This window comes from Ranitomeya variabilis, chromosome 5 (genome assembly GCF_051348905.1).
Source record: "Ranitomeya variabilis isolate aRanVar5 chromosome 5, aRanVar5.hap1, whole genome shotgun sequence".
NCBI lineage: Eukaryota > Metazoa > Chordata > Amphibia > Anura > Dendrobatidae > Ranitomeya > Ranitomeya variabilis.
Window position 1 is genome coordinate 422741292 of NC_135236.1, and position 22770 is coordinate 422764061.

Below are 22770 nucleotides of genomic sequence, written 5' to 3' on the forward strand. Positions count from 1 at the left end.
TTTTCCTGCACGGTGGACCCCGGGCTGCGAACGCACCAAATAACATCTCTATACTTACTCGGTGCGTTCCGCCAGCCCTAACAGCAAGTAAATCCGTTAACTCGGGATTAGATGAAAAAGATTTGGCTGTAGATCAGTCTTTCAGAAATTAAAGACGGATCAACTTGGCCATGGTTGTGCTGTTAGATTGAATGTCTTCCCAAATTCATCAATCTGTCCTGCCACTAATGTTCTGAAATGGTTAGAAATTAGTCCTGTTGTTCAAGGGTCCTTATTAACTCATAGAAACTTGTCACCGTTAACTATGTATCAGTTTAACGCAGTACTAAAGAAATATTTATCCCACTTAGGTTTAATTGATTTCAAAATTTTATCGCATTCCTTTAGAATTGGTGCGGCAATAGAAGCAGCCAGACTAGGTTTAGATAAGGCCATTATAAACGAGTCCGGTAGATGGGAATCAAGTAGGTTTAACTTATTAGTAAGACCAAATTCACTATTTGACATTTAACCCCTTAGTGACAGAGCCAACTTGGTACTTAGTGACCAAGCCAATTTTTGTAATTCTGACCAGTCACTTTATGAAATTATAACTCTAGAACGCTTCAACATATCCCACTGATTCTCAGATTGTTTTTCGTCACATATTGTACTTCATGTTAGTGGTAAAATTTCTTTGATATAACTTGCATTTAATTATGAAAAAAACGGAAATTTTGCCATTTTCAAACTTTTAATTTTTGTACCCTTAAATCAGAGAGTGGTGTCACACAAAATAGTTAATAAATAACATTTCCCACATGTCAACTTTACATCAGCACAATTTAGGAAACATCATTTTTTATTGTGAGGACGTTACAAGGGTTAAACGTTGACCAGCGATTTCTCAATTTTCCAACAAAATTAACAAAACTATTTTTTTTTAGGGACCACCTCACATTTGAAGAAAATACCCAAACGTCATACGATTCTAAAAACTGCACCCCTCAAGGTGTGCAAAACCACATTCAAGAAGTTTATTAACCCTTCAGGTGCTTCACGAGAACTAAAGCAATGTGGAAGGAAAAAATGAACATTTTACTTTTTTCACAAAAAAATTACTTTGGAACAATTTTTTTTTCCATTTTCACGAGGGTATCAGGAGAAAATGGACCACAAAATTTGTTGTGCAATTTCTCCTGAGTATGCCAATACCCCGTTTGTGGGGGAAAGCCACTTTTTGATCACATGGCAGGGCTCAGAAGGGAGGAAGCACTGTTTGACTTTTTGAATGCAAAATGGCTGGAATCAATCGTGGCGCCATGTCGTATTTGGAGACTCCCTGATATACCTAAACAGTGAAACCCCCAAATTCTAACCCTAACACACCTCTATCCATAATCCCAACCCTAACTGCAACCCTAGCCACAACTCTAATCCCAACACACCCCTAACATTAATCCCAAACCTAACCATAAACCTAACCACAAACCTAACCCGAACACACCCCTAACCCTAATCCCAACCCTAACCATAATCCCAAACTTTAGCCCAACCCTAACTTTAGCCCAACCCTAAGCCTTGCCCAACCCTAACCCTAGTCCAACCCAAACTTTAGCCCAACCCTAACCCTAGCCCTAGCCCCAACCCTAGCCCGACCCTAACCCTAGCCCAAAATTAACCCTACGTTTAGCCCAAGCCTAACTTTAGCCCAACCCTAACCCTAATAGAAAAATGGAAATAAATAATTTGTTTTTATTTTATTTTTACCTAACTAAGGGGGTGATAAAATTTCTCTCTCCTTTGATGTGCGATCACATCAGAGGAGAGAGAAATTAAATGGGAAATGGGACTTTTTTTGTGGTCGCCATTATTCCATTAATATCGGCGATCGCAACACTGGGGTCTGTAAAAACCGACCCGAATCATGTTCTCTGGTGTCTCAGCTTCCCCTGGTAGCTGAGACCCCAGAGAAATTCCGATGCTGTAGACGTTATACACTTATTTCCAGCACTGTTAAGAAGCAGTGCTGAGGAATAAGTACCCTTATCTGCTGCCATTTAAAGGTGTATTGGTGGTCGTTAAAGAGTTAATCTCTATTCTTTTTCTCTAGGTTGAAAATTGGTAATCTGGATAGTGAGACACTCATTTATCTTATTGGCCACAGGGAGACAACAGAGAAAATGCATTCAGAAAATGTATCATTTGATTCAGAGGTTTTAAATATTTTTGGGTGGCATAGGTGGAAGGGCTTTATAGGGGAGACAAATCATTACTGAATTAAAAAGGCTTAACAAAATTTGGGCAAAACAAGATATTTTGGTTATGCATGCAGGCGGGAACAACATTGGTAAAATAAAGACTTTAGACTTAATTTAATTCCTGCTTTCTGATTTTTTAGTTAGTTTTTTTTTTAAATAGCTCCAAGACGGGTTTGTGGCTAGCAAGGAGCTGGATTTTGTTGAAAAAATATGTAAGAGAATTAATAGAGCTATGGAAATTTTTTTATCGGTAATACGTAGATGGTTTTAGTTACAGACACATAGATTTAGAGGGTTTTACAGAGAGCATTCATAGATCTGATGGGGTTCATTTATCTGAAATAGGTATAGACATTTGCAATATAGAATGCTTTGGAAAAATAGCTGCAGTGTTTTTTTGGGGGGACAAATGGCTTGTGGTCATAGTCACCCAGATAATTCTGGGTGGAGTTGGTTTTCTTTAAAGGGGTTGTCCACTACTTTCAATTAACCCCCCCAATGTATCCCCCCGGGGCCCCTAATGAATTGTGTAAATACCTTCCATTGCCGTTTTCGCCTGTGAGCGGCGCTATGCCGGCGGCTGAGTCTGGGTCACGTGACCCCCAGGCTGCAGCCGCCGCTTATTTCCGCCGACGTCACGTCAATTTCCAGGCTCTGGAAATTGACGTGACGTCAGCAGCAGGCGTGAGCCAGCCTCACAGTCAGCAGTCACTCATCAAGAGTGACTGGGCTGTGGGCGGGGCTGGTGGCTGCAGGGCTTTACTGGGGGTGGGCGGGGCTAGGCAGGGATGTGCAGGCAGGGCTAGGCAGGGATGATTGTGCGAGCGCCGGTATGTGCGTGCCGGCGCCGGGGCTCTGCGTGCCGGCGCCGGTATGTGCAGGCCGGCGCCGGTATCGGCTGGGTCTGCTGCGGGGGGGTGGTCTTTGGGGTGTGTGTGTCTGTGTCTCTCTGTGTGCAGGCATCGTCCGATGGGACTACAAGTCCCATCGGGCTCTGCCTGCTAGAGTGACAGTGAGTGACACATTAGCCAATGATGGGACAGTAGTAGTCCCATCCTCCGGCTAATGTGTTGAATGTAAAAAAAAAAAATACACATATACAGTACATACATACATACATACATACAACACACACCATGTGACATGTAACGACATGTGACAACATGCAACATACGACATGCAATGACATGCGACATGCACCATGCGATATGCGATGACATGCACCATGCGACTTGCACCATGCGACGACATGCAACATGCACCATGCGACGACATGCAACATACGACATGCACCATGCGACGACATGCAACATACGACATGCACCATGCGACGACATGCACCATGCGACGACATGCGACAACATGCGACATGCACCATGCGACGACATGCACCATGCGATGACATGCACCATGCGGAGACATGCGCCATGCGACAACATGCGACATGCAACATACGACATGTACCATGTGACGACATGCACCATGCGTCAATATACGACATGCACCATGCGACGACTTGCACCATGCGACGACATGCGACATGCACCATGCAATGACATGCGACATGCACCATGCGACGACATGCAACATACGACATGCGACATGCAACAACATGCACTATGCGACGACATGCACCAAGCGATGACATGCACCATGCGGCGACATGCGCCATGCGACAACATGCGACATGCACCATGTGATGACATGCAACATACGACATGCACCTTGCGACGACTTGTGACATGCACCATGCGACAACATACGACATGCACCATGCGACGACATGCACCATGCGACAACATGCGACATGCACCATGCGACGACATGCACCATGCGACGACATGCGACATGCACCATGCGATGACATGCACCATGCGACAACATGCGACATGCACCATGCGACGACATGCACCATGTGACGACATGCGACATGCACCATGCAATGACATGCGATGGCATGCGTCATGCTACATGCAATGACATGCGACGACATGCAACATGTGACATGCGACATGCAACATGCCACATACAGTACGTACATACATACAACATACATACAGACATACAGTACATATAACATAGAGTACATACTCACCATCACTTGTCACCTTGATCCCCGAAGCCATTGTCATCTGTCAAAAATATTAAAATAATAAACAACCAATATACTCCCTGATCCGCAGAAATCCAATTAAAACGAGTGTCCCTCGACGATCTCCCGTGGAGAGCAGGAGCATCTGCTGATGCGACCACTCTCCAGGGGCTCCAGGAATACAATGATGGAAGGTATCCTTCCACAATGTATTCCTCACAATGTATTCCTACGCCCCTGTGAGAAAATAGTCCCTAGTCTCACTTTATGCCATTGCTGTTGAGAAATTTTCCCAGGCAGCAATTGCCATAAAGTGAGACTTTGTCCTGAGGTAACCTCTCAGTGATGCACTGCAGGAGCCATTGTCTCCTGTCAGTGTGTCACTGAGGGTCCTATAGAGCAGTGACATCACCCGATGTCACTGTTCTATAGGGGAGATCGTCGTGGGACACTCGTTATTAATTGGACTACGGCGGACAGGGAGTATATGGTTTATTATTTTACGTTTTTTTGCAGGCGCTGAAGTATGGTAAGTATGGTTAAATGAAGAATATTAAAATACTTTTTCCTAATGTGTGCGTGTTTTATTAACCCTTTCTTACTATTGGATTAATAATGGATAGGCGTCTTATTGACGCCTCTCCGGTATTAACCCGGCTCAATGTCACCTTACAATAGCAAGGTGACATTAAACCCCTTATTACCCCATATCCCACGGCTACACAGGAGTGGGAAGAGAGGGGCTAAGTGACGGAATTGGCGCATCTTACAGATGCGCCATTTCCGGGGCGGCTGCGGACTGGTATTTGTAGCCGGGGGGGGGGGGCAATATCCATGGCCCCTCTCTAGGCTATGAATATCAGCCTACAGCTGCCTGCCTAGCCTTTCTGGCTATAAAATATAGGGGGACCCCACGTCATTTTTTGGGGGGGTCCCCCTATTTTAATAGCCAGTAAAGGCTACGCAGACAGCTGCGGGCTGATATTCATAGCAGGCTACAAATATTGGCCCCCGGCCGTCGGCTTCCCCCCTCTGGTGCAGAAAACGCCGTTTTTTTTGTTTTTTAATTAAATTAAACGATCATAAAGGCCTCTTTCACCCTTGCATCGGTACGGGTCCGTCGCTATGCGTCGGGCCTACGTACTGACGCACGTTGTGAAATTTGTGCACGTCGTGGGCAGCGGATGCAGTTTTTCAACGCATCCGCTGCCCATTCTGAAGTCTGGGGAGGAGGGGGCGTAGTTTTGGCAGCGCATGCGCGGATGAAAATGGCGGACTAGACGCACAAAAAAAGTTACATGCAATTTTTTTGTGCCTGCGGTGCGCCAAATCACGGCGCAACCATCGCATGACGGTTGCGACGTGTGGCACTGCGTCGCAATGCGTCGCTAATAAAAGTCTATGGAGAAAAAACGCATCCTGCGGGCAACTTTGCAGGATGCGTTTTTTCTCCACAACGACGCATTGCGACGTGCAGTGCACGACGCTAGTGTGAAAGTAGCCTTAGAAACATCGGCCTTTCTATTATATAGCTATGGATATATCTATCTATAGATATATTTATAGATAGATATATCTCTAGATACATAGATGTATCTATCCATATATTTGGCTGCTTTCACACATCAGGTTTTTGCCGTGAGGCACAATCCGGGGAGTTTTGAAAAAAACGGATCATTTTTTTCCGCCGGATCCGTTTTTTTTCTCATAGAGTTGTATTAGCGCCGGATTGCGCCTGATGGCCACACGTTTCATCCGTTTTTTGCCGGATCCGTCAAAAAAGCTGTTTCCGCCGGACGGAAAACACATACAGAGGAACGTTTTTCTGTCCTGCGAAAAAACGCACAGCGACGGATCCAGCAAAAAACGTATGAAACTGAGATGTGAAATGATGAATCCGGCCTCTGAACCCGTTTTTTCATGCATGTTTCCTTTCAAATCATGCACATTTTCCATTTATTTATTTCCAAAAACTGCATCAAAACTGCGCAAAAACAGCATCAAAACTGCACCAAAAACTGCATCAAAACCTGGTGCAGTTTTGCAGTTTTGGTGCCGTTTTGATGCAGTTTTTGGTGCAGTTGTGATGCAGTTTTTGGTACAGTTTTAATGTAGTTTTTGGTGCAGTTTTGGAGCGGTTTTGATGGAGTTTTTGGTGCAGTTTTGATGCAGTTCTTGGAGCAGTTTTGTTGCAGTTTTGGAGCGGTTTTGATGGAGTTTTTGGTGCAGTTTTGATGCAGTTTTTTGGTGCGGTTTTGGTGCAGTGTTGATGCAATTTTGGTACGGTTTTTATGCAGTTTTTAGTGCAGTTTTGATGCGTTTTTTGTGCAGTTTTGATGTGTTTTTATGCAGTTTTTTGCATGGTTTTGATGCATTTTTTAATTCGCTTTTGCGCAGTTTTTATGCGTTTTGGTGCGTTTTTGAAAGCTAAATAATGATGTATTACTGAACAAAAAAAAGATTTGTGATGTAATTATTGTCCAACCTCCTCCTTTACATTTGTCCAACCCACACTCCATTACACACACAGATAGAGAGATAGATGATAGATGAAATGGATAGACAGATCTACATATAGATAGATCTATAGATGCATACATCTATCTATAGATATATCTGGATAGATATATCTATTGATAGATGTATGGATAGCGTAGGGTGTGTGTCCACTGTCCAGATTACATCCGAATTAGCTGCAGATTTGATGCTGCGTACTTGTAGTCCCATCGGATGATGCCTGCACACACACCCCAAAAGACCCCCGCACAGCCCCGCACACACCCGAACAGTCCCGCACACACCCGAACAGCCAGGCACCCACCCGAAAAGCCCCACACACACCCGAACAGCCCCACACACACCCGAACAGCCCCGCACACATCCGAACAGCCCGCAGACCCAGCACACACATACACGCACACAGTCACCGCCCACACACTTTCCTCCTCCCGAACTGCAGCGTTTCTCGGACCCACATCCACAGCAAAACTGCAGATCTTTTTTACATCTGCGGTTTTGCTGCAGATGTGCCCAACTCAATGAAAGTCTAAAGGTGCAGAAACGCTGCAGATCCACACAAAAGAAGTGACATGCTGCGTGAAAAAAAAGCTGCGTTTCGGTGCGTTTTTTTCCGCAGCATGTGCACAACAAGTCTGCGGCTCCCATAGACTTACATTGGTTGTGCACTACACTGCGGATTTGATGCAATTCTGTGCGGCAAAAAACACTGCCGATCTGGAATCAAATCCGCAACGTGTGCACACAGCCTTAGCATTTAGTGAACCTAGCAAAAAAGCCAAGCAAAAAACAAGTGTGGGATTTGCACTTTTTTTGCAATTTCATTGCACTTTGAATTTTTTTCACATTTTCTGTTACACGACATGGTAAAACCAATGGTGTCGTTCAAAAGTAGAACTTGTCCCACAAAAAATAAGCCCTCACATGGCCATATTGACGGAAAAATTATGGCTCTGGAAAGAAGGGGAGCGATAAACGAAAAAAGCTCCAGGGGTGAAGGGGTTTAGAAACATGGATATGGTGGACATATCTATGGAAATAGACATAGATATATAGATATATCGGTATGTATGTATGTATGTATGTATCTATCTATCTATCTATCTATCTGTGTGTAATGGAGTGTGGGTTGGACAAATGTAAAAGAGGAGGTTGGACAGAAATGACATCACAAATCTTTTTGAAGCTAGAGGAGGGAGAGGAGGGAGGGGTTGGGGTGTGTTTTGGAGTGGGTGTGCCAGGTGCAGAGTTACAGGCAAGTGCAATGCATCATGGAACTTGTAGTATTAGAGCACAGTAAGTCAGGAGAAAGGAAGTTGTCGATTAACCCCATGAGAGCTGGATCCAGCACTAAAGATGTGCTGCTACAGCATGATAAAAGGTAATATTGCTAAAATAAACACAGTAGATGTTTTCAGTGGCACATAAGAGCAAGATTTCTAAAAAAAAAAAAAAAAAGTTATAGTAGTGGACAACTTCTTTAAGTATTAATAAACTTATGGCATGTGTTTATTGTTTTTAAAGTCATTTAAATGCATGGTCTTAAATTTTAATTTATAGAATTATCCCATACAGATGTTTGTCCAGCCTCTGATGACTTCCATTGAAGGAGAACTCACCACCTCTCGTGGCAGCCTGTTCCACTCATTGATCACTCTAACTGTCAAAAAGTTTTTTCTAATATCTAATCTGTGTCTCCTCCCATTCAGTTTCATCCCATTGCTTCTAGTCTTTCCTTGTCCAAATGAAAATAAAAGATGACCCTTCTACAATGTGACAACCTTTGAGATACTTGTAGATAGCTATTAAGTCTCCTATCAGTCTTCTTTTTTGCGAGCTAAACATACTCAAATCCTGTAACCGTTCCTCATAGGACATGGTTTGCCGACCGGTCACCATTCTGGTAACTCTTCTCTGAACTTGCTCCAGTTTGTTGATGTCTTTTTTTGAAATGTGGTGCCCAAAATTGGACACAGTTTTCCAGATGAGGTCTGACCAAAGAGGAGTAGAGGGCAATAATGACTTAACGTGATCTAGACTGTATGCTTCTGTTAATACATCCCAGAATTGCATTTGCCTTTTTTGCTGTTGCATCACACTGTTGACTCATGTTCAGTTTATGATCTATTAGTATACCCAAGTCTTTTTCACATGTGCTGTTGCTTAACCCTATTCCTCCCATTCTGTATATGTTTTTTCATTTTTATAGCCCAGATGTAGTACTTTGCATTTTTCCTTGTTAAAGACCATTCTGTTAGTTGCTGCCCACTGCTCCAGTTTATTTATATCTTTTTGAATTCTCTCTCTCTCTTTTCTAGTATTAGCTATCCCTCCTAGCTTTGCGTCATCAGCAAATTTAATCAGTTTACCCTCATTTCCTTCATCTAAATCATTGATAAAGATGTTGAACAATGCAGGGCCCAGGACAGAGCCCTGTGGTACCCCACGTGAGACATTCTTCCAACTGAATGTGCAGCCATTTACGACCACTCTTTGGGTCCGATCACTAAGCCAGTTATGAATCCACCTAACAGTTGCCTTGTCCATTCCATACTTAGTCATTTTTTCAATAAGGATGGTGTGAGATACTTTGTCAAATGCTTTGATGAAGTCAAGCTATGCTATATTTACAGCATTTCCCTGATCCACCCAGTCAGTGATTCTGTCATTGAAGGAAATTAAGTAGTGTGACATGACTTATTACTTACAAACCCATGCTGACTCTGGTTAATCACTTCATTCTTGTTCATTTAACCCTTTAATAAACATTACAGCCTATTTATCCAAAATATTAGTGTATTGTCATTATTTATGACATATTTGGTTCTATTTTACTTTTAATTTTTGAATAGGCATTATGCTACCATTGTGATTTCCTGATCTCATTCATATATAAAGCTCAGTGATGATCGTCAATAAAAAAGAGTTTGGGTTCCCGATCAATATCTAGCCTCAAACATAACTAGAAATGGATCATTTTGTTTATAACTAGCAGGAAACAAGCTTTACATCAGCCTCTCCTATTCTCTGATTATTGCACAATCGCTGAGCAAGTGACTGTCCTGTAGTAATTGATTGACCTGAACAGGAGTTCATTATGACCTTAGGAAATATACAAAAGACCAGGCAAAGTTTTATCTGACCAGTGATTAGCCATGAAGCTCGCAATTATACTTGTAGTCTGCATTCATATTAGCACAGCATTACATAGGTAAGAATATTTCAGAACTCTCACCACATATGCATGTTGTATATATCGAGTGGCTATCTAAGTGGCATAGTTAACCAAAATGTTCTATGAGCTTACAGAAAGTTGTGGTGAACTAAGGATACCATATATAGAAAATAACTTTGCGTGATGGATAAATTGTTAGAAATTTAATTATTGAGGACACACAGGTTGTGAAAGAAATAGGGCTTGTTTTTATAAAAAATATTGGCAGGTCAAAATGATGCTGAAGGGTAGGGCTCCAAGGATCATGGATAATTATATGGAGTTCAACAAGTGTTAAACCGAGTCTCAAAATGTCAATGGGTATTATAAAACTGCACTGATGATAAAAGCAGTTAGATGATATTTCTAATTATTTCTTTCAGAATCCCACTGGTAAAAGTCCAAACAATCCGTCAGCAGCTACGGCAAAGAAATGAGATGGAGGAATTTTGGCTACATCATCAATCCCATGTCTTTGCTCAGAAGTATTCTCAATGCTTCCCGGATTCTCTCTCATTGACAGCTGGATCGACAGCAGAATATCTGTTTGACTACATGAATGTAAGTGTAACCGTAACAATAATGTTCCTGGATTGTGGCATCCATGTCTAACAAACTGGACCATTGGGTTAGAATGCACAAAATTAATATCGTGGGACACTGGGAATTTAATTTTTAATCAAAATGTGTGTTAGCCAAAAATGGTATATCATTTATTGCATAAAGGCAATTCTGCGTAATCTAGCAATTAATTGTAAGTTTGGAAAACTTTACAACTGTGCAATTTAAGCTAAGGAATAATGCACATAGGCTTTATATTTTTTCTAGCCCTATGTACAAAGATAGAGTACAGAATTGTACAAAACGGGCCGGCCATTAAAGTGTTTAGCTGTGCCTTTAATGATACACAGATGTTAATTCCTCCATTATCATATAAAGATAAACATTTCTAAAAGTAAAAATCAGTACCAGTTACTACATATGATGATATGATATGTCTCATTTTGATTTTACATGATCGTGCAGTAGAAAACTGTGATAGAAATAGAAATATGAGATTTAGAACAGACATTAGCACCTTTTGTTACTGATTTTTGTGAGTATGATAATGCCAATATTTAAAATGTCCTATATCCCCATAAGTAGTCAGACAAGCTGGATATACTTGTTAGTGGATCAACGGAATCATCCTTGAGCTGCCAATTACATTGTGTCATGTTCTGATGTTGTTTTCCATCTGTCAAGAGACGAGTGGGGGGATCAGGATGTTACATGATTATTATGACATATTATGAATGAGAACATGCTCTTCTATAAGTAATAACTCCTATTATAAACAGGAATCGCTCAACATAAATATCTAATCTCAGCTGTGAAGGAGGTACAGGGTGATGGAAACCAGACCCTATGTTGTGTTTCTGAGTACGCTCTACATTATTTGATACTTAACCTACTAAAAGACAATTACCGTATGTCTATGCAGCATTTGAGTCCTTTAATGTTGCAAAGTACAAATCCTGTATTGGGCAGTATAAATCTCTCATATACATCATTAGTACATTATCTTATCATTGTACAATATTTTATTCATCTGTCCAAAGAGACTTCCAAATTGTAGACGTAATTTAACCCAAAAAACGACCAAGTGTCTCAAATTTATCGCGTTTGGTCAGAGGCTTCAGCCTGGCGCCATTGTAAATTTATGTCACGTAGCTTAAGCTCCTGCAATTAAGCAGGAGTAGGTTCGGTCTCCAGCTGTACACAGCCAAACACAGCCAGGAACCCTGCGGAGAAGACTGAACCAGTTATTACCACTACTGTCTTCTTTGTCAGAGACATAGCACTCAATGAATTCTATGCTATATGACTTAGTGTTAATATGATCACAGGGTCTCTGAATATTGGTATAGCAGAGCTTCTGCTTCCCAGCAGACCCAGATCAGCTCTGCAGTGGGTGGTTTTCCCATGCGACCAGGGTTCCTATTGATGCCCCAGTTACAGGGGAAAATAAATAACCCATCAAGAAATAAAAATATGTTCCTAAGATCTTTTACAATCTCTTGGGGGGCAAATTACAAAAATAAGGTAATACATAGATATATATTAGAAGCCTGCAGAAATGTTTTAAAAAAGTGATAAAATAAAAAAGCACAGACCACAAAAATAAAAAAAAACTTTTTTTTTCATTAAGATATAATTTTAGTACACACATTAAACATAAAAAAACCCCAAAACTACACATATTAAGTGCCCACACAACAGTAAAACCCTTGGGATTTCATTAATTTATTGATTCATTTATTCAAAAGGTAATTAGGTGTGAAACGTAATCAGTAAAATAACGAAAAAACATAGCGTTTTTCTATATTTGCATTGCAAAAAAAATTAAGTTAAAAAAATTGACAATTTATGCTGCATGTAACAACACTTCACATAACCACATCAGTTAAAAATGTAACAAAATTATGACAGCTGCAAAAAGGAGAAAAAAAATTGTGGCTAGTCCATAGGGCCCATTCAGGCTTGGTTATTAAGGGGTTAATAATTAGGACACTACCTTGGAAAACAATATGATTCATTAGATCAAGAAAATCCTTGCTCTCAGTTTTGGCATGGATTTTCTCTCAAAGTTAACGTGTGTGTTAAAGCTGTGTTAAAACTATTGATATTTGCATGTTGCTCTTTCAAAGACAAGGCCAGCAATATCTTTACGTGGTCAGTCTGCTCCTCCCTTGCTGACAAATTAGCATTTGAACTGATAATGCAAATAAGGCCAAAGAACGACTGTAGAACTGAAGTCTCTGTCACTCCAGCTCTATTCTCTACCCAGTGCCACATCTTTCTTTTTGACTCAGTCAAGCAGGAGATGGTGGTGCTTGACCGGTTGAGGGTGAAGTCTTGGATTTCAGATTTGGATATAGCAAACATGTCTAACAGGTTGGTATACCACCTTTGGGAATTTCACCTATTGGGAAGGTGAGGATCAAATGACCCACGGTTCCACCAGGTGAAGCCGCCATCTAGATGGAGCATGAAGGCAGAGTGGCTTTCTAATTTGGTAGAAGGTGGTCATATGTTCCATTTATGGCTTAAACCCTGTATGCCAAAAAGAGCCTGTAAGATTTGATGGTATAGATTTTTCTTATCCTTCTTCCTTTCAGTTAAATGTGAGAAAAATATCATAATTTATGCTGGTATGATTGTACTCTGAGTTTGTCTCCATATTCATTTAGGATTATTCTTGAAGTTTCTATTTTTTGTGTATTTTATGACTTTTCATATTGTGATATTTTTCATATTCCTCTCTGAAGGGAGCTAGCTACAAATAAGCACTAGATCTGTAACCTACTGGTAATACAGCACTGGAATGTCACACTTGAGGTTGGCATGTCACATTCTATTTTAGTCACCTGATACAGTTGCAAATGAGATTCAGATAATACGCTAGAAAAAATCTGCTTGAAATGTTAAGAGATAATGCTTTATTTTTGGAAAACTTGGACTGCAGCAAGCTATGGAGGGCAGAGGTGTTCCTTGAAAGGGTTGTACACAAACAGAAAAATATGACCACTATTTTCAAAAAACAGCAACGAACCAGTCCAAAGGTTATGTCGGCGTTGCAGCCCAGCCCTATTCACTTCAAGGAAACTGAAGCGCGATATCAAGCACAAATCATTGACACGTCTAGTGCCATTTCCTTGACAAAAAGAGGTTTAAAAGGATAAACAAATGTTTCCTAGATACATCTTGCAGTATGAATTCAAGGGAAGATTCTGCTTGAAGCCATTTTATAGAGTATATTTCATGTTTTATTAACCATTTTGTAAATCACCTTCTATTTCTCAGCGAACAAAGTAAAAATAGCGATGAAGTTATGAGTAGAAAACAGACTACAGTAAATGCACAAGTTCGATATCTAAAAAGGCTCTTTATGACATTAGCGAGACCTACAGATTGGTTTTACTGGTAAAGACTGTGATTCTGACAATACCTTTATACCGAGGAGTTGTGACTGAAGAATGAAGCAAGACTGACTAGTTCTCCGTCACTGACTAGTGTTGTCCCAGAGAATGACTGTTGTTACATCCCGACCAACCATGCATTTTATCCTTGCAGGCTCAGTACTTTGGACAGATTAGTCTTGGGACTCCTCCACAGAACTTCAGTGTGGTGTTCGACACTGGATCTTCCAATTTCTGGATCCCATCCTCTTTCTGTGTCAGTGAAGCGTGCCGTAAGTTGTGTTAAACATACATTATAGTAGAATAAAGGACAAGCAGCTCCTCACAACTGCTAAGGCCTCTTTTACACTTCAGTTGTTTGGCGTCAGTCTAAATCCGCCATTTTCCTCAAAAAACGGATCTGTTTTTTTTTTTCGACGGATCCGTTTTTTCCCCATAGACTTGCATTAGCGATGGATTGTGACGGATGGTCGTCCGTTCCATCCGTCATGCGACGGATCCGTCAAAATTTAGCGGACGTCATCTAGACATTGACGGTCATTGCAACGTTTTTTGTCTGCGTTGAAATGGCGGATCGCGACGGATCCGTCGCGTCCGTCATTTCATAGAATGGCCCCCTATGGGCGACGGATCCGTCGCGACCATCATTTCGGCGGATCCGTCGCCCCAATCCGTTTTTTCAATTTTTTTCAATTGCGCATGCTCCAAAAAGTATATACAACCCCCGAGTAATGGATCCGTCAAAAAAACGGATCCGTTACATCCATTTTTTCAACTATTGTGACGGATCCGTCGATCCGTCATTATGTCGGAAGTGACTGACGCCAAAAAACTGAAGTGTGAAAGAAGCCTAACCCTACACATACACAATGTTCTTGTACTTACACTGCATAGATCTGCACACATCAAGAATTGAAGAAAAGGTCATTGTGTTACCCAAGGGATACATCCCATGCTTTCTGGCATTCTTTAAATAATTGGTGAAGTAAAAAATTATTTATTCATGATACTAGAAAATAATATTTGCAGTGTAGAGCAAAGTATACATTGTAAAATATAAGGTTATGGTATAAATAATCACCTCTACACAGTAGAAGAACATTAGGGGCACCAGAACAAGCTAAAAGGTTAAAAATAAAGTTAAAAGGCGGCAAGAAAGCTAATTATATATGTTGTCTTCCGTTCACTCTTCATGTCAAATTATCAACATATATTTTTGTTTTTACCTATATTTGTTCTTACTATATATATGTTTACATATTTTATATAAACAAAAAAAATATTTTATTTTAGATTGTATTCTTCCTTATTAACATTTTGTTTCTACAGGGTGGGCCATTTATACAGATACACCTAAATAAAATGGGAATGGTTGGTGATATCAACTTCCGGTTTGTGGTACATTAGTATATGGGAGGGGGAAAACTTTTCAAGATGGGTGGTGACCATGGCGGCCATTTTGGATCCAACTTTATTTTTTTCAATGGAAAGATGGTCATGTGATACATCAAACTTATTGAGAGTTTCACAAGAAAAACAATGGTGTGCTTGGTTTTAACGTAACTTTATTCTTTCATGAGTTATTTACAAGTTTATGACTACTTATAAAATGCGTTCAAAGTGCTGTCCATTGTGTTGGATTGTCAATGCAACCCTCTTCTCCCACTCTTGACACACTGATAGCAAGACTGCAGAAGAAATGCTAGCACAGGCTTCCAGTATCCGTTGTTTCAGATGCTGCACATCTCATATCTTCACAGCATAGACAATTGCCTTCAGATGACCTCAAAGATAAAAGTCTAAGGGGGTCAGATCGGGAGACCTTGGAAGCCCTTCAACTGGCCCACGACGACCAATCCACTTTCCAGGAAGCTGTTCATGTAGGAATGCTCAGACATGACACCCATAATGTGGTGGAGCACCATCTTGGGTGTCATGTATCCATATAAATGGCCCACCCTGTACATTATTTTTCTTTTACTTTCATCTCTTCTTCTACCATTTTATTTGTCTCCTCTTGTAATAATTATAGGGGATAACTCAGGAGACTCTTTGCGTGGAACAAGACAACTACAGGACACAGTTTTATAAGTGGTAAAGTCTATATTATCACACGGTGATTCAAACAGGTGCAGAGAGAAACTCAAGTCCACAACACTTGGTGTAAATATTAAACGCAGCTTAGCAGTGTATAGGAAACTTCAGAGGAAAATGCAATCACACAGAAAGTCTATGAAGCACAGTTATTCTTGAGGATACTTGACACGAATAAGTCCTTGTCTTAGTCCAAACACAGATAGATATGCTTATAAGGCAGTTCAAATCATATCTTAGCTCAACCAGGGAGGCCTGGTTAATAGTCTCAGGTTTTTGCAGAGCAGAAACAGCTCACATGTCCAGCAAATGAGATGGAAGTAAACACGAGCAGCAGATGAAGGAGGATTACTGGAAACTGGTGTATGCAGCAGGAACTCAGAGCAGAGTAGCAGGATCACCACACAGGTTCACAGGAGCAGGTATATAGCCAGGGAGTAATCAGGGACAGGAGCTGGATGCAAGGCAGAATACTCTAGCACAGACTGAAGGCTGGGGTGGAGTTTTATAGCAGGAAGACACAGTGCACATGAGACCAAAGATGCCATCTTGGAAAAGGGCAGTAATGCACAAAAAGTAAAAAATGTTCAGAGTCCTGACACCTCCTTACTTCCCCTATATATACCAGTTGTCTTAGTCCCTTTTCCTTGATTAACTATCTTCTATGTGCATTTTTCCGTTCCTTAATATGGCGCCTTCCTTGCAAACTTGCTTCATTTTTCGGTGCTGCCTATCATCACATAACACATGTGATCACCTCATCATCAACATTTCATGTTCTCTGATGTGCGACTTCCTGTTTAAACTGCTGCTGGGTAATTATACTATTTGCTTTGACCTATCAGCGAATACTCGCTACTATTTAAGAAACCTCCTCGGATATCAGCAATATACGGGGTGGAATACAGCTGTACATCGTTTAGTGTCAGCTGCCAAATGTTGTGTCTTGTCTCCTATTTGCTTAAATTGTAATTAAAGAGGTTGTCCACTAGGACAACCCCTTTTTAATCTAAATGTTTGGCCCCGATAAAATAAAAATTTTATATTGACCTTATGAACTGGTGTTGTTCCAGTACTTGTTGCCACGAGCGGTCCCAGGGCTTCCATGCGGTTGTTGTGACACGTGACTCCAGCGCCCAATCAGTGCTGGCGTCACTGTCTCCGCCTTCATACAAATTCTTCATATTCAATTTGTGGGAAGGCAGGGACCGTGATGCCAGCAAAGATTGGGCGCTGGACTCATGTGTCACAACAATTGCATGAGAGCCCCAGGACCGTGAGTGCCAACACAGCTAGAACGGCGCCAGCATGGGAGGTGAGTATAAGCATTTTTTTATTTTATGGGGCCAAATATTTAAATCAAGAAGGAGTTGTACTAGTAGTGGACAACCCCTTTAAGATGCAGTAACTGCAATGGCCACTAAACAGTGCGTGGGAAAGCTGTGTTCCACCCTGTATATTCCTTCGATCTGACAACTGCCAGAGCAAATAACCTGCTTATAGATGAGGTTCACGGGAGTCGAACCTTCATTGACCTCATATTGATGACCTATCCAGAGGATAGGTCATCAGTATGTGAGTCCCGGACAACTCCTTCCAATAGGCAATTAGAAAAAATAAGGATTGAGGATGATGGCATCCAAACTCCCAACCAAAATATTCAGCATGTAATATTAAAGAGGTTGTTTGGGATTAAAACATTGATCCTAAGTTTGGTGGTCCAACCTCTGTGTATGTTCCCACACTGCAAATATTCTGTAGATTTTCCACTAGAGATTAATGATCAGACAATCCAGAGTGCATAAGATGTTAGCAAAACTTCTCCATACGTTGCATAAATAATCTGCAACGTAAACTGGGCCCTGTGGAGTAGATTTTCTTTCTGCACAAAGCCAATGTGTGCTGTGAATTGTCACTGAAGCGAGCACAATCTCTCATTATTTACTTATAGCCGCTAATTTATTTATGTCTTATGTATGCACCTAAGACAGATACAATATTACCTACACTGTGCTGCTATCATGACATGTCCATTTACAAGTAGAGCATATACATGTATTTTTATCATTTTACTTGTATAAGATAAAACCAAATCATGTGTCATCATGTATCCTCAGGTGTGCACGAGAAGTTCCACTCTTTTCTATCCAATTCCTATCATCATGGTGGGAGAACCTTTTCAATACACTATGGCACTGGAGAACTTGTTGGTGTATCGGGTAAAGATACCCTCCGAGTAAGAGAAATTATTCTCTTTTTCAATATATTTCCTAAGCACTGGGTCTGTGCCACAATTTACAAATGATTTTGTTCAATTATCATATCACATTTATTATAAAAATGCATGTGGCTAGACCATACTTACTGTAGATACCTAAGGTACAAGATCTAATATCTAGGTCATGAAAACTTCTGCTTTCATTACAAATCAGTATGTTTATTTAGAGTGAGCCAGTCAAGTTAAATCTGCTATCTGATGTACTGGCAGGATGTTATAGAGCAGGAGGAGCTGGTTCCTTACATTTCCAGGAAATCTTGCAATTTGTCCCATTCAGTGATTGACAGTCTTCCCTGTATCATTGTGCCTGCAAAGATATAGAGTACGACCGTCCACTGGACTCATATACAAACACCAGGGATTTCAATGAATAAAATTATTATCATGCTTTGCTTATATAGCGCTATCTTATTCCGCAGCACTTTACATACATTCGCATCGCTGTCCCCAATGGGGCTCCTTGCAGATGTTGTTCTCGATGGGATTTGAACCCAGGACCCCAGCGCTGTAGTGCTAACCACTGAGCCACTGTGCTGCCGCAATAAAATACAAGTTGTACGGAATCTTTTCTAATAAATCTATATATCATTCTGCTCAGCTTCTCCTTCTCTATGCCATGGTGTCCACAGATGTGACTGCATGTACAAAGTGACAGTTTCCTTAATGGGAATCTGTCATCCCCTTGGACGTATTTAACCTATTAATATGAGCATATATCATAGAATGGTTAAATAGTCATACCTGTGTGCCTCATATCTGTGGTCTTGTTGTGGAGAAATCCTCTTTTATTCATTTATGGTAATGAGGTCTTCCAACCTCTGTGGCTTGCGGAGTCTGGATGAAAACTTTGCCTCTGGTCTTCATTAGCGTATCATCCTCCTCTCATACCGCGATTACACTTGACCTTTCCGCCGTTCTATGGGCATTGGCTCCTTTTTCCTTCTGCGCAGGCAAGTCACTGCTACTTCCGCTCTAGTGACCTCCAGTGTGCACGGTGAAAAGGTTCTCTCCCCACGTACAGTGACTCACCGGCACCTGCGCAGAAGAAAAAGAAGCCAATGCCCATAGAACAGCAGAAATGTCAAGTGCAATCGTGCTATTGCAGGGCACAGATGCGAGATTCTGGGGTCACCAGTTCACGTCACATGGCACTGTGACATTGATGGGAGGGGGCTGGTATGCTATTGAAGCCTGTGAGCCCAAGAGCCTGGAAGAACTCATTACCATAAATGAAAAAAAGAGGATTTCTCCACCACAAGACCACAGATATGAGGCCTACATATATGACTATTTTAACCATTCTATTACCTGCATGCCCATATTAATATGTTACATACGTCCAAGGGAGTGATAGATTCGTTTTAAGTTAGAGAAATGTCATTGAGAACGTATTCTGTGGTTTTCTGGCATTGACTGACTGCCAGACTGCCATTTTGCTTGTAACAACAGTGTTCCTCACTGACACAGATTCTACTTCACAGGATCTGTAACAAAACATCATAGTTCATACCATTCCTCATAGTTATGACTCCCAACGGCTTGGAACAGGCCAGGAGCACTGTGGGAAAAGCTTATTAAGCTTCCCATACTGGCACACAATGCACTTAATTGGTCAATCGAAGACATGGATGGGTGGACAGAGAGTACTCCCTATGTTGTGAATTCTGCTCTTGGGCTCCCTCCGGTGGTTATAAGTGGTAGTGCTGCTGTCTCTGGATCACAGCATTCATCAGGTGTGTCAAGTTTTTGCAATCCTGACTGGGCTATTTAGCCTTGCTTGACCCTTTAGTCAGTGCCAGTTGTCCATTGTTCCTGGAGGATTCACATCCTTGCCTGCTCTCTCCTGCTTGGCTGTTCCTTTCAACAAAGATAAGTTCTGGCCTTGATTTTTGCTGTCCACATGCTGTGGCCTTATTGTTCAGTTCTTTTCCATGTTTTTGTCTTGTCCAGCTTGGTCTGAATAAGGATTTGTTTAGCCAAGCTGGTATCTCTGGAGATGCAGATATACCCTCCATATCTTTAGTTAGCTGTGGAGATTTTTGTATTTTCTGTGGTGGATATTTTCTAGTGTTTTAATACTGACCGCATAGTACTCTGTCCTATCCTTTCTATTTAGCTAGAAGTGGCCTCCTTTGCTAAATTCTGATTTCAGTCTGTGTATGTTTTTTCCCTCTCCTCTCACAGTCAATATTTGTGGGGGGCTGGCTATCCTTTGGGAATTTTATCTGAGGCAAGATAGTTTTCCCTTTTCTATCTCTAGGGGTAATTAGTCCTCCGGCTGTGTCGAGATGTCTAGGGAGTGATAGGTACATTCCACGGCTACTTCTAGTTGCGGTGTTAAGTTCAGGGTCTGCGGTCAGTACAGGTACCACCTTCTCCAGAGTACGTCTCATGCTGCTCTTAGGCCACAGATCATAACAGTACAACTGGCCCACAATGAGTTAACCGCATCTCAGAAGAAGGAAAGTGCTGAGCCATTTTTTTTTCTGTAGTCTGTTGTGTTTTTTTTTTTCCCCTCTTTACCTCTGGGTGGCTCAGGAGTTCGGCGCTGGTATGGATGTTCAGGGATTGGCTTCTCGTGTGGATCAACTTGCTGCTAGAGTACAGGGTATTTCCGATTATATCGTTCAGACTCCGGTTTTAGAGCCTAGAATTCCAACTCCTGATTTGTTTTTTAGGGACAGGTCCAAATTTTTGAGCTTTAAAAATAACTGTAAACTGTTTTTTGCTCTGAAACCCCGTTCCTCTGGTGATCCCATCCAGCAGGTTAAAATTGTTATATCTCTGCTGCGTGGTGACCCCCAGGATTGGGCATTTGCCCTGGAACCTGGGAATCCGGCGTTGCTTAATGTAGACACCTTTTTTCAGGTGCTTGGGTTATTGTATGATGAACCTAATTCAGTGGATCATGCTGAGAAGACCTTGTTGGCCCTGTGTCAGGGTCAAGAAGCGGCAGAATCATATTGCCAGAAATTTAGAAAATGGTCTGTACTGACTAAATGGAATGAGGATGCCTTGGCGGCAATTTTCAGAAAGGGTCTTTCTGAATCCGTTAAAGATGTTATGGTGGGGTTCCCCACTCCTGCTGGTCTGAGTGATTCTATGTCTCTGGCCATTCAGATTGATCGGCGCTTGCGCGAGCGCAGAGTTGTGCACACTATGGCATTGTCTTCCGAGCCTATGCAGTGTGATAGGATTGTGTCTAGAGCTGAACGACAAGGATTCAGATGTCAGAATAGGTTGTGTTTTTACTGCGGCGATTCTGCTCATGTTATTTCTGATTGCCCTAAGCGTACCAAGAGAATCGCTAGTTCTGTTACCATCAGTACTGTACAACCTAAATTTCTGTTATCTGTGACCCTGATCTGCTCATTATCGTCATTTTCTGTCATGGCATTTGTGGATTCAGGCGCCGCTCTAAACTTAATGGACTTAGAATTTGCCAGACGTTGTGGTTTCCCCTTGCAGCCTTTGCAGAGTCCTATTCCTTTGAGGGGCATTGATGCTACACCGTTGGCTAAAAATAAACCTCAGTTTTGGACACAGCTGACCATGTGCATGGCGCCAGCCCATCAGGAAGATTGTCGTTTTCTGGTGTTGCATAATTTGCATGATGCTATTGTGCTGGGTTTCCCATGGTTACAGGTGCATAATCCGGTGTTAGATTGGAAATCTATGTCTGTGACTAGTTGGGGTGTCAGGGGGTTCATGGTGACGTTCCTTTGATGTCAATTGCCTCCTCCCCCTCTTCTGAAATTCCTGAGTTTTTGTCAGATTTCCAGGATGTATTCAATGAGCCCAAGTCCAGTTCCCTTCCACCGCATAGGGACTGTGATTGTGCTATTGACTTGATTCCAGGCTGTAAGTTCCCTAAGGGCCGACTTTTCAACCTGTCTGTGCCAGAACATACCGCCATGCGGAGCTATGTTAAGGAGTCCTTGGAGAAGGGGCATATTCGGCCATCTTCTTCACCATTGGGAGCAGGTTTTTTTTTTGTTGCCAATAAAGATGGCTCCTTGAGACCCTGTATTGATTATCGCCTCTTGAATAAGATCACGGTCAAATTCCAATACCCTTTGCCTTTGCTTTCTGATCTGTTTGCTAGGATTAAGGGGGCTAGTTGGTTTACTAAGATTGACCTTCGAGGGGAATATAATCTTGTTCGTATTAAGCAGGGTGGCGAATGGAAAACTGCGTTTAATACGCCCGAAGGTCATTTTGAATACCTTGTGATGCCATTCGGACTCTCTAATGCTCCATCTGTGTTTCAGTCCTTCATGCATGATATATTTCGGAATTATTTTGATAAATTCATGATTGTATATTTGGATGATATTTTGATTTTTTCAGATGATTGTGAGTCTCATGTGAAA

At 41.5% G+C, this 22770-nt stretch overlaps 1 protein-coding gene across 1 annotated transcript in view; it reads left to right on the forward strand.

Annotated features, from left to right (window-relative positions):
- Nucleotides 1-9829: 9829 nt before the first annotated feature.
- Nucleotides 9830-22770, forward strand: part of LOC143776178 (cathepsin E-like) — an 81345-nt gene continuing 68404 nt past the window's right edge. Inside the window, exons 1-4 of the mRNA XM_077265266.1 lie at nt 9830-10060; nt 10447-10624; nt 14180-14297; nt 18237-18355. Of these exons, the coding sequence (XP_077121381.1) occupies nt 10005-10060; nt 10447-10624; nt 14180-14297; nt 18237-18355 (471 nt within the window). The 5' untranslated portion in view covers nt 9830-10004. The remainder of the gene's footprint in view (nt 10061-10446; nt 10625-14179; nt 14298-18236; nt 18356-22770) is intronic.